We start from the raw sequence: 12,240 nt of genomic DNA on the forward strand, positions 1-12,240 counted from the left end.
GAAAGAAAGAAGAAAAGAAGGAGAGGAAGAAGAAAATAAATGAGATTAGAGAGAATTTTTAATTCAATATAACTTGTAGCATTTGCATTTTCTTCCTGTTACAAAGTCCAAATGTCTTGCAACATAAATAACAAACATTCAACCCTTTATTCAGCTTTTCAAAACAATTGTTACTGAAATGAACATGTTTATATGTCTATTTCTTATTGTATTTCATGATAAATTTAAAGACGGGTTAAAGATCGTTTAAAATGATCCTCTACATGAAAAAAATATATAGTCCCCCGCAAAATCCAAATCTCACTTTAAAGTTCAAAAAGTTTTAGAATGACATGTCCAGAGGCACTTTCCTTATATCCAGCTAACTTCCTCATTTGCCCCTATGGCCATGTATTGATGGCTGAGTTTACAGTGAGGGGTGTTTGTGTCACTAGGAGGACTAAGAACTGTAGTGAAGTGATCGCCATAAAGAACATGAGGCTCAGAAGTGGAGGAAAGAGGGTGAGGACCGCTTGGGGGCAGCTGCAGGCACAGGGCCATCGTGAAAAACATGGAAAATCACATTGCAGCAGATTTAAAGGAGCAGGGAAGAGTCCCTTCTTCCCTCTAAGACTATCAAAACAATCAGTAAACAGTGTGCAGTGTGGAGTGACGGACTGTCAGACAATGCACCTTGGCAATGATTTGCATTGAGAACGGCCGTGGCCGTAAGTAAGGTGAGGATAATGGGTATAATGTGTAAATGAGACAAGTATGTAGAATTTGTTTCACCTGCAAAGATGTAGATCATCAGTTTCCAAAATTTTGGGTTCTCAGGAACCCTTTACAAAATTATTGACAACTCTAAAGTGCTTTAATTTATCTAAGTTACATCTACCAATATGTATCTCAGGAGAAATTAGAACTGAGAAATGTTTAAAACACAAGAAATGCAAGCCTGCAGTCTCATAGCCGTCAGAACAGCCCACATCATGTGGCCTCTGGAAAACTCCACTATATACTCTTGAGACAATAAGGCCCAAGGGCAAACAGCATCTCAGTATTGTTGTAAAATAGTCTGACCTCGTGGGCCCTCCTGCAAGCCTCCTAAACGCCCTTTTTCATAATAATCAAAATCAGAGTTCATTTTGGAGGTTTGTTAGGGGAGAGGGAAGGTAAAAGAGCAGTAACATCTACAGATGAGGCGGGGACGTTGCGGGAAGTCGGGCAGTTTTAAGAGAGGGCGCTTCCAGCTGGAGACCTGGGCACTGGATCTGTCCTGAGATCACCCACTGAGACACTGAGCTACGGGGCAAGTTTTAACAGTGCTGTGCGTCAGTTTCTCAGCACGTGCTCAGTCATGACCTCCTTTCAGTATAAAAACAATAGCTCTATCATTATGAAAAAGGCTTAGAATTACAGGTGCTGATAATGAATTAGGTCACGATATATGTACAGACTTTTTGTTGAAGAATAACATATATTCAGAAAGGTGCACACAAGACTAGAAGCACCCAGATCAAGAGAGAGACCGTTACAAAGTCCCTCTCTGACCCCTGGGAGCCACTACCCACCCTCCAGGGAAACTGCCGTTCTGGCTTCTACTAGCACAGGTTACTTTTGCTGTTTTGGGTCTTTGCACGCAAGATACATTCTTTATGTCTGGCCTCCTTCACTCCACGTTATTTTGTGAGACCCCACCATATCGTTGAATGTAGTTAGAGACTCTCCATTCTCACAAGACTCCACTGTGTGGAAATGTCACATTAATGTATCCATCCTACTGTTGAGGTCTTTGGGTCCTGCAGAGCCTCGAGCCATAGAGAAGACCAGAGATTTGCTCTTCTCCAGGAAGAGGGATCCACAGATGAAATTCACCATCTCCTTTCTACTCTCAAATGATCTGATCAAAGGAATTTCTGTTTTCCTCCCATGCCAGGATTGGAGTTGATCTACAACTTAAGCACTGAGTTAGAGAAAGAAGAGTTTAGGCGGCTGATAGCCCGCTTAGTGGGCTGTCTTCCTAATTCCAAAGGAAACAGACCAGGTTTTTGATGGTGACTATTTTTCAAAAGAGGCAGCATGACCTGGGTTTTTTGGAGGGACTATATCCTGCACCCAAAGGGTGCTAAACAATTTTATGGTGACCTATGAACAGAGTAGGTGGTGAGTGGGAAGGGAGACAGCACCCAAACAGGATACCAAAAAGGGGGGGCACCTGAAATTACCACTTTAGATATAAAACAATGTTTACGTACAGATTAACACAATCTCTTACTCACACATCCCACCGTGACATTGATCCAGAGCCCTCACCTATGGCCACATGTCATCTTTTCCACTCTTAGTAGATTACAGATGTTTGCTTTGAAGTGGAAGAAGAAGAAAAAAAAAAAGAAAGAAAGAAAAGAACCAGAGCTGCCCTAAAAGGAATGAGGAAGTGAGAGCGCTCCAGCGTCTGGCTGGCTGTGTCCGTGTGACAGCCCGTGATGTTCTTTCCGGTCTCGGTAATATTCTGAATTTCCACCTGCCCGCCCCCTCTCCCTTATAACACAGAACACGTGAAGCTAGAGCGGTTCAGTCTTCTGTCTAACGGTGAATTCGTCGGAGCAGAGTGTCATGCTGTTTCTCGCATTTTCCACAGTTCCCAGGAGGTAAAAGATCTCTGGCTGGAGGCCCTCCGAGGGTAAGTACCATAAATTAACATGACAAGAAAGTAAGCTTTCTAGCGGGACACTGGGCTTTAAGATCACATCCAACAGAAAACAGCTGTACCGTGGAACATGCAATAGATAGTGTTATAAAGAACAAACTCGGAGAGCTTTGCTTTAACGTGAAGCCTGCACTTTGGGAGTATAGGAATTCTGTAAATGTTATCTTTGTTTTATGTCTCCTGTAAGCAGCATCCTAGGAATAAGTTCTTTCCTTTTCGGGTTAGATGGGAAAATCCATGCAAAGCACTTAATACAGACAGTACCCTGATACATAGTGAGCTGTCCAAAAAATGTTAGTTGTAATTCAAATTGTTTTCAAATTATCTCCTGACAGGAATATAATAAATGAATAACAAAGTTTGGCATAAGGAAGATATGAGACTTAAAACATTTAGCAATGTGTGCTTTGTGGTGCTGCTCTTAATAGCATAAGCTATTTGGTAATATGTAACTGACTTTAAATGAAAACTTTTCTACCTCATAGTTTCAAACTGTGTGTTTTGTCAGAGTGGCACTGAAATTGGCCAGTGCGTTATGTGTCTCCCTCCTAACGCTTTCCCATATGATTTCTCGTAGACAGAGCCAAGGCCACACGGGAGCAAAATTCATCACCAGACAGTCAGCCCCAACTCTGATGAAGTTGACCAGCAGCTGCAATGCTGTAGGTGCCCTCCCGATATTTAGAAATTCATGCTTTCTCAAGGCAGGAGTCAAAGATGTTTACCCAATGTATTTTTTTCTCTTTTAGTCAAAAACACTAAATGCCACTAATATGGAGACATTAATTGAATGTCACTCAGAGGTAAGAAAGCAATTTTTAAATCTTTTTATCTGCACTGTGAGAAGATGGAACACTTTGTTTTAATTGACTATCGCTTGTTGAGTTATCAGATTAGAAAATTAATATAATAAATGTATAAATTAAGCACTAATATTGTTGAGATCCTATATGATAAGCCAGACTGTAATATTGTTTCTAGAAGCTAGAATAAATTAATAGACTCTATGGACTAATCTTTAATATGAATAAAATGTTGAAGGTGTATTTTGTGGGGAAGACTGGGCGGATTTCTTCAATCATTACTTTTAACTAAGATAAATAATATTTCTAGGGTGATATCAAGGAACATCCTCTGTTGGCATCATGTCAGAGTGAAGACAGCCTTTGCCACCTAATTGGTGAGTTTTGAAAGCATACTGATCTTATATGTAAATGCTAACAGCAAATGCTCTTGGTTTGCAAAACCACAGTGCTTTACTAGGAATCTTTTCTAGAATTGTTCTTTTAAAGACCGCAGAGCATTAACACTTACATGGCAGGAAGGCTCCAGCTCACTGGAGAGCGAGTGCTCTGATAGAAAAACTCCTCCCCAAGCCAATGCCCCAGCAATCCGGAGGGGGTCTTCCTGGGGTTACAGACCTCCTAGCCATTTACGTCTTGACAATTAAAGTGTGCATGTGTGTGAAAAATACACAGTGCCTTTTCCATTTTCTTCCTTCTCTAATGGAGAAAATGATTCTAAGAGCCCATGAAGCAATTGTTGCTAATCGCAAATTCCAAAGAACCCACCGTTCACTCTTCATTTTTTCCACAAGTCATTGCATTATCATGTCACACTGACCCAGTTCTCCTGAACTATAAGAACAATCCAGTTCTCTGTCCCTCCTCTTCCACTTTCACTATAAGATGTATAGAAACATGTGGCAATGCATTTAGAAAATACAGCTTTTTATAACTAGAGAAAGAAGGAAACTTGTGAGATGTTCTACCCATTGCACACACGTCTTCAGGATTCTGCAAGGATAGGATATCTTGGTACAGTTTTACTGACAATTTTCCAGTTGCTGGGTCTAGTTTCAAACCTTCCCGCAGGAATCTGTGGCTGCCCTGCCCGGGAAAACCCTGCCAGTGGCTGCAGACAGGCTGAAGGTGTAGCTCCCTCTAGTGGCGCGTGCTAGCGTGGCCACAGAGGTTTAAGGGCCCGCCCAGAGCAGAGCCTTCAAAATGGTCTTGAGCAAGTCACTTCCTCTCCCTGTGTAAGTTTCATTTTCTTCACTAATCAAAGGAGGAAATCAAAATACTCTATTTCACATGAGAAATGTTCACTGTGGCTATTTAGGTTAAGATGGTTGTTTATGACCTGTTTAGCTGGGTTTTGTTAATTTTCTGTAGCAAACAGCTGGTGAAGAGTAAAAACAGGAAAGGTGGAGACTTTGAGGAACCCTGGTGTTGATGCTGAGGGGCTGGTTGCCCTGGTAACAATGTGGTTGTTTTTCGGGTCAGTTTGTCTAGATTAAGATTCACACCCTTTGCTTCCTCAGTTTTTCAAAATTATTTCCCCCACTCAGCAAACCATAGAGGACAGTATCTGTTGTCTTATCCGGACCTTCTGTGCAGTCAGTATTTTAACCTCATTTCTCTTTGCCTTGTTTTCTCGGCTGTAGAAATTAAGAAGAGAAAGAAGGTGCTGTCCTGGCTCTTTCTCATGAGAAGGCTTTCCTCTTCGTCAGACTTTCCTGGGGCTTCGGAGCCAGAGTTGAAGGCGTCGCTATTTGACCAGCCCCTGTCAGCCATCTGCAGCAACAACGACACGCTCCCCAGACCCATCCAGGTGGGCGCACGGTTACTCGTGGCCCCACCTCCGCCAGCCGGGAAAACCCTTGGGAAATCTGAATGTCACTCTCATGCCAGACTTGTTGGGGCCGTTCTTGAGTTTTTTCCACTTTGGGACATGGTGTTTCCACTTACGAGTGCAGTGGGGAGAACACCTGGCTACTTACATTCTGGAAAGCAGTTGTATTTGCCTGTGAGCTCAGGGTGATGGGCCCTCCATCCTTCTGACTTCATAGAGTTAGGAATGCTGAAAATGTGTAGCTTCTGAAAAGTCAACAGACAGAGACTTACAGAGTTTCTGATCAGAGATCCAATGTTTATATGCCATGACTTGAAAGGGAGGCCTGAAATAGTTCTAGAATGTGCAAATTCGAGTTTTCACAATTTACCTCCTCTTAGACGAATGGCAGGGTAGAGGAAGACAGTTGACAGCAACTGGACTGAAAGGGGAAACTGGCGTTAATAGCCTCTTGTTAAGACTGTCTTAGTATCCTGGAGAACTCACTGTTATGAAGAGGACTGTACTGTATGACAGTAAAGTCAGCCACGGTCACGCCCGCCGTCTTAATTCCCCTTGTCCTACCTAAGCATAGATTTCTCCTGTATTAGTAGCAGCAAAGTGTGTCTTCAAACCAAGGGTAACCATCTCCTGTTTCTGCTCCCCTTCCCTTCAGGATATCCTCACTATTCTGTGCCTTAAAGGCCCTTCCACTGAAGGGATATTCAGGAAAGCAGCCAACGAGAAAGCCCGCAAGGAGCTCAAGGAGGAGCTCAACTCTGGAGGCGCGGTGGACCTCAAAAGCCTCCCTGTGCACCTCCTGGCCGTGGTCTTCAAGGTGAGTTCCCGGCGTTGGTGCCAGATAACCTGCTGACGGGCTCTGACACACCAGCTCTCAGGAAGTAAGAGGTGGGCTCTTCGCCCTGCAAAGCAAAGGAAGCTGACCTTGGACTTAAATTTTTTTAGTTAAGCCCTTTATTATTTATTTATTTACATCAGCATCTCTGTTTCTGTGACCCCGGATTCCAACAGAAAGTGATGCATTAAATTTCCTCCAAATTGTGATAAGAAAAGGCACTTGGACCGTCCCATGGCCTAGTCCATTCCCCTTAATCTGGTGGCCCCTTGGCTGATGGCCTTACTGGGCCTGTAGTTAGGAAGTTGCTGAGAGACAAGCAGGTGAGAGAGATTCCCCTGACTAAGTGAATGCAGGAAGGAAGCGGTCGCAGCCTGCGGGAGGATGAGCAGAGTCCCTGAGATGCAACAGACAAGGTGAAAGTTAAGGTGGCAGCACGTTATGTAACACGAACCATCCCTGTCCATCCTCCAGGACTTCCTCAGAAGTATCCCGCTGAAGCTTCTGTCCTGTGACCTGTTTGAGGAGTGGATGGGCGCCCTGGAGAAGCAGAGTGAGGAGGACAGGATTGAGGCCCTGAAGCAGTAAGTTCACGGTCCCCTTCCTTTGATTCTTCACATAACTGTCAGAGTGTTGTACCAATACTGCAGTGTGTAGGGAAGTAGAAGAAATGTCCATCTACTCCCAGAGGGAAAATCAAGAGGTACCCTGGAAGTTTCTAGAAAGTACTTTTAGCCAAACGAAAGGAAGCACCTCTTCAAAAGGCAGAAAGCAAACTTCGGTGCTCACAAACTCCAAGAGGTGGGGGAGTCAAAAAATATGTCATAGGTAAAGCCTCAAAGCAGGCTAACCAGCCAGGTGTGGGAATCTGGGGTGTCCTTAACCTGTACACGCTGGTGTCACGCCAAGCAACGGTTCTCCCATAAAACATCCCTAAAAGCATAACAAACAATCTAGGATCGACTGTTCATTAAATTCCATGGCATTTCATACTCCTCTAATTAACGAAGATGAAAACAATATAAAAACAAATTCCAATGAGAGCAAAACATAATTACATACGGAAATGAAAGCATGCCGTGTTAGTGACTAGAGAATCTTAAACACCTAACTTTAAAATTTCAGCACTTTTGCCAAATCCTGTGAAAGTCTGTGTATTATGATCGTCTCACGCTGCTAAGGATTTTCAAAGAAATATATGTTGAACTGAAGACATTAGAGTGTCTGTCCCCAAACTGAAAATCTGAAGATTATCACAATAAGTTTCTACTTAAAGACACAAAAGCTCTTTCATAACGATAACTTCTTATGAGAAATGAATGGTTCTTATGTAAGAGCCATCATTTCATTTTTTAAAAATGTGAGGCTTTACAAGCCTAATTTATTAGTAGTGGTACCAGTGTTGCCGTGTAAGTGCCCCTTGACCATGGTTTTGAACCTGCTCGTACAGCCAATTTATTTTCCATCAGGTTTTCTCAAAATGGTGTAGAAAATGTGTCATTTTCGTTTGATGAGCACAATTCATAAAAATTCATACATCTAAGTGGTAGAGCACATGCTTAGCATGCACGAGGTCCTGGGTTCAATCCCCAGCACCTCCGTTAAAACAAAAAAAGCAAATGATTGTGTTCTTAAAAAATCAGTCTTGCAGTGTTAGAAGCAGAGACATTCTCCATGGCTAAATGATCATTCAACAGGATAATTTTCAAAATGTATTAAACTATGGAGGTTATCGCAGGAGTTAATTCTTTATAATCTAAGATCTATATAAATAATAAAGGACTATGTTACTGGCATCCTCATCATAAAGACCATTTTCTGCGGGCTTGAAGGTTTTGTGGTTAACTTGTTCGTTCCCTGTCAGTGGCCACTGGAAGTGTCTGAATGAACATTTTGCAACATTTCTTGTGAAAATGCACCTTCCTCATTTTGAAGGAAGTCTGGGTCAGGCAGAAACTTTCAACTTGCTACACTGAAGCCGAGCAAGCCAGGAGCTTCCTCTAACACGAGCCTCCCCCGAATCCCGTTCCAGGGTTGCAGCGAAGCTCCCGCGGCCCAACCTCCTGCTGCTCAAGCACCTGGTCTCTGTGCTCCACCTGATCAGCAGGAACTCTGAGGTCAACAGGATGGATGCCAGCAACCTGGCCATCTGCATCGGACCCAACATGCTGACCCCAGACAACGACCAGCACCTGTCGTTCGAAGCCCGGAGAGACGTGAACAATAAGGTTGGCTCCTGGCTAGTTCTGAGAAATTCCCAATGTCTGGTCTCATTATCTGTTTGCAAAAGCCAAGCAGTAAAACACCTCTGACTTTCTCACACGCACTCAAGACCACCATGGAAGTGCACAATGCGAGTGCTTTCGTCATGGTTCTCTCTTGGATGCCTGCATTTGACGAAACTGAATAAAATGAGGCCTTTGTCCTCTGTCCTCCCAGACAGAGGACAAGTGCTGCCCGTCTCACGTGACTGTTCCCCCGGGTGCAAAGGCCCGTGCGTTTTTTTTTTTCTGTTTCTTGCATCACACTCTGTCAGTCCAATACCAATTTGGGAAACTTCTTACTGAAATGAAAATGTTAGTTACTTTAACGTAATAGATATTTTTTAATTCTCGAATTAAAAATGCACATCTCAAAAAGAATTTTAATATAGATGATTGTTGCTGATTTTCTGGATGCTCTTTTCAGACACATAAAGATCTCTTATGCTCACTTGGCACCTCCCTAATGACCCCCACTATGCCCCCATTCTTAACCAACCCCCCACTTCTAAAAAAAAAAGATCTCTTTAAGCTGACGACCTGTTAATTTTTCTTCACAGGTTAAGATGCTGGTGGAATTTCTCATCGATAACTGCTTGGAAATATTTGGGGAGACCATTCCAGCACATTCCAGCACTGCTTCTGATGATTCCCTGGAACACACTGACGGTTCAGGTACAGAGTGTGCTGTGGATTGATTTTGACGGTGGGGTCAAGTTCATGCCCGTCTACCAGTCCACGCCAGTAGTGGAAGGCATCTCTGGTATCTGAAGCAGAAATTACCTTCACAAATCACCAAGTCAGGGTAGACTCCAGTCTGGAGGGAAGCTCTTAAACATGGAAACTTTTCTCTCAAATTTTCCTGCAATATCACCTCAGGCTGCAGATCCCTGTTCAGCCTCAGCCAGGAACTTACCCTTCCTTCTGTAAAATCATGAGAACTGATGATTTTACTAAGTAACCTTAAGCTAGAGGGTTGGGATGAGAAACTTCTGCTTCCACACGATGGAATATGGGTCCATTAAAATAGGGGCGGACTCAATTAAATAGCCATCGAAAGGACCAGTCTTAACATTTCAGATCAGTCCGTTTTCAGTGAAATACTGCTTTCTCGCTTTTCTCTCCCTCTCTCCTTTCATTTTCCAACTTCTCTTCTCCGCCTCAGAATGCTAGCTGTGGAAACAAAAGTTTAACGTGGCCAGTGTCTTTCACAGCAAGCCTCAAAGCAGCATCGCCTAATCACCCAGCGCCTCACTTGACACCAGCAGGGTGGACTGTACTAAAACTTATTTCTAAAAGTAACGGAACAAAAACTCAGCTGTCCCTTTACTTCCCCAGACATGTCAACCCTGCTGAACGACTCGGCCTACGACAGCAACGATCCCGACCCCGACATGGACTCCTCCCCCGGCAGGCGGCCCCAGGGGCCCTCGGACCCGGCTGCCGGCCTGGAGCCCAGAGGCCAGCAGCACACCTGGGAGCCCATTGCCAGCACGGTGGCCAGACTGAAGGGCTCCCTCAGTCAGGTGGACCGGAGGTACTCGGACCCCAGCATGGCATCCATCCCCAAGCACCTCGAGGGCTGGAAAACAAACCAAAAATTAACGCGAAGTGAGGATGACTTCACCCTGGCCCGGGCAGCCTCCTGTTTTGCAAGCGAGGAAGCTGAGGACCCATTTTCTGAGGAGGTGTTTCCTGCAGCTCAAGGCAAAAACCAGAGGCCCCAGGACCTGAGGGTGCAGGACTCGACTCAGGTTTTGGGGTTACCGCATAGACCGGCGCCCCAGGCCGCCTCCAGTGGCTCTCTGGACACTTCCCCCGACGGCTCGCCCGTGACTTCTCCTTCCAGTCCCAAAAGAAACTTCTTCTTCACCAGACACCAGTCTTTCACAAAGGCTGAGAAAAGTAAGCCCAGCAGAGAAATCAAAAAGCACTCCATGTCGTTCTCCTTTGCCTCTCACAGAAGAGTGCTGACCAAAACCCCCAGCTCTGAGGCTGTGAGAGCCAAGGCCATCACCAGGGACCAAGCAAATAGAGGGTTGAAAAAAGAAAGCCAGCTCGCTGGCCGAATTGTCCAGGAGAACGCCTCTGAAGTCCACGGCCAAACAGCTGGAGAGTTTCACTCGGGGTCCTGCGCCCTCTCGGTGGAGTACGTGTTCCCTCAGAGGAGCCCGGGAAGCCCACCCTCCTACGAGGAGGCCATGCGGCACCAGGCCTTGGAGCTTGCGGCCGTCGGGGCCCAGACGGTGGGCAGCATGAGGGCCAGGATGCTCAGCCTGGACTCAGGCTTGCCACCTCCTCTCCCTTCCCACCGTGGAGGGGATGCAAGAAACACGTGCAGTCAAGAGCCACTGGGCGGGCACCGACGGTGGCCCAGGACTGGGAGCTGGACGGAGAGCGGGACTGTCTGCGCTTCTATAGAAACGAGAGGACAGGTGACTGTCCCCGGGAGGCCAGAGCTGCAGCGGCCGAGAACTGTGTTGGAGCCTCGCCAGCAGGGCGAGCAGGACTCCCTGCTCCGACGGTGTTATCACCCCGTCTTTGAGGCCGAGCAGCTCCGATACGCTAAAGAATCCTACGTTTAGGCTGGTGGGCCTGACGCCAGGACACAGCTCCCGGCATCTCTGAGTGCGTGACTGTGTCATGTGAACCGCTTTTGGACTCTGTTTTCCAAAAAGTCATGAATAAGCTCCTTTAGAAAGTTGGGTAGAGGCCTCCTGAGAGAGGATAGCACACAACCACACGGCGCCCTCAGGCAGCGTCTGCGCGCACCTGCATGTGTGTGACGTGTAGCAGACGTAGAAAACACAGCCTAAACATGGCATTGGGTGCAAAGCTCTACATAAATATGTGTATATATTTGTTGGTAAACTTTCGGTCAACTGCATTGCTGTCCTCCGCTTCCTGGGGCATTTTTCTATTGGTTAGTGTTTAAAAATAATGTTTTCTTTTCTTATGTTGCCCCAAATAACATGCCAATTTTCATATTTTCCACAAACTCCATTTAGGGGGAAATGTTTAAGTCTCTGTTAGAAGTTTACTCTCATAAGCAGCCTTGTAATAACTAATCACCACAGTCAGAAAGAAACAGATGACCAGGAATAGAGTTCAGTGTTTGGAGTTATCAAAGGCATTACAAACTCCAGGAAAAGAAAAGGCTGTTGTTAAAATGTATGAAAAAGACTTCAATGTGATCTTTAGTCATCTAATTTTAGATTTGGGTAGGTTAGTGAAAATGCATTACATTGTGCATTATTAACTGATTTCTAGCACTTTGAGTTTCTCTGTCTTCAGTGACATCGGCTCCAATGGTGTGGAGGCAGTGACTTTATATGCATTGAAAGTCGTATATAAAACTTCCATATAATCTCACTACAATAAATTGCCTTCCTTATATCGAAGTGAAAATGTTCCTTCTTTACTGACATGTTGCCTCCTCTCCCTCAGTTCATAGAATCCCATCAAGGAAATCATTCACACACTGATTCATCCAGCAAGCATTTCTTGAACATATATTCATTATTCTGGACTAACAGGCATAGCGAGATGGAGACTTGTGATTGGGAAGAAGAGACAATCCCTGTTGTCCAGAAATTCACACCACCATAAAGATGGACCCTCTTCAAGCCAATTTTTGGGCAAATGATCACTCAGAGACCAGAAAATTTGGTATGCAAATATAATATTTCCTGGTTTTTAGTGAATTTAAGTTTTCGGTACTTTTAAAAACCTTTTTATGATTAGTTTGCTTGATTATTAGCAAACGTAGTAGAAATATGTCATATATTAGAATTTTAACGCTCAATGATTAAGATATT

The 12,240-nt window shown here is 44.6% G+C and overlaps 1 protein-coding gene across 1 annotated transcript; it reads left to right on the forward strand.

Moving 5' to 3' along the window:
• The first annotated feature begins 10 nt into the window (after window positions 1-10).
• On the forward strand, window positions 11-11,818 carry TAGAP (T cell activation RhoGTPase activating protein). Its single transcript, XM_074368062.1, has 10 exons — window positions 11-2,665; window positions 3,270-3,354; window positions 3,442-3,495; window positions 3,806-3,872; window positions 5,139-5,305; window positions 5,982-6,143; window positions 6,636-6,745; window positions 8,194-8,389; window positions 8,983-9,097; window positions 9,761-11,818. The coding sequence occupies exons 2-10, from the start codon at window positions 3,328-3,330 to the stop codon at window positions 11,005-11,007; spliced, it is 2,145 nt and encodes a 714-aa protein (XP_074224163.1). The 5' UTR covers window positions 11-2,665; window positions 3,270-3,327; the 3' UTR covers window positions 11,008-11,818.
• The last annotated feature ends 422 nt before the right edge of the window (window positions 11,819-12,240 follow it).

This window comes from Camelus bactrianus, chromosome 8, assembly GCF_048773025.1.
Source record: "Camelus bactrianus isolate YW-2024 breed Bactrian camel chromosome 8, ASM4877302v1, whole genome shotgun sequence".
Taxonomy (NCBI): Eukaryota; Metazoa; Chordata; class Mammalia; order Artiodactyla; family Camelidae; genus Camelus; species Camelus bactrianus.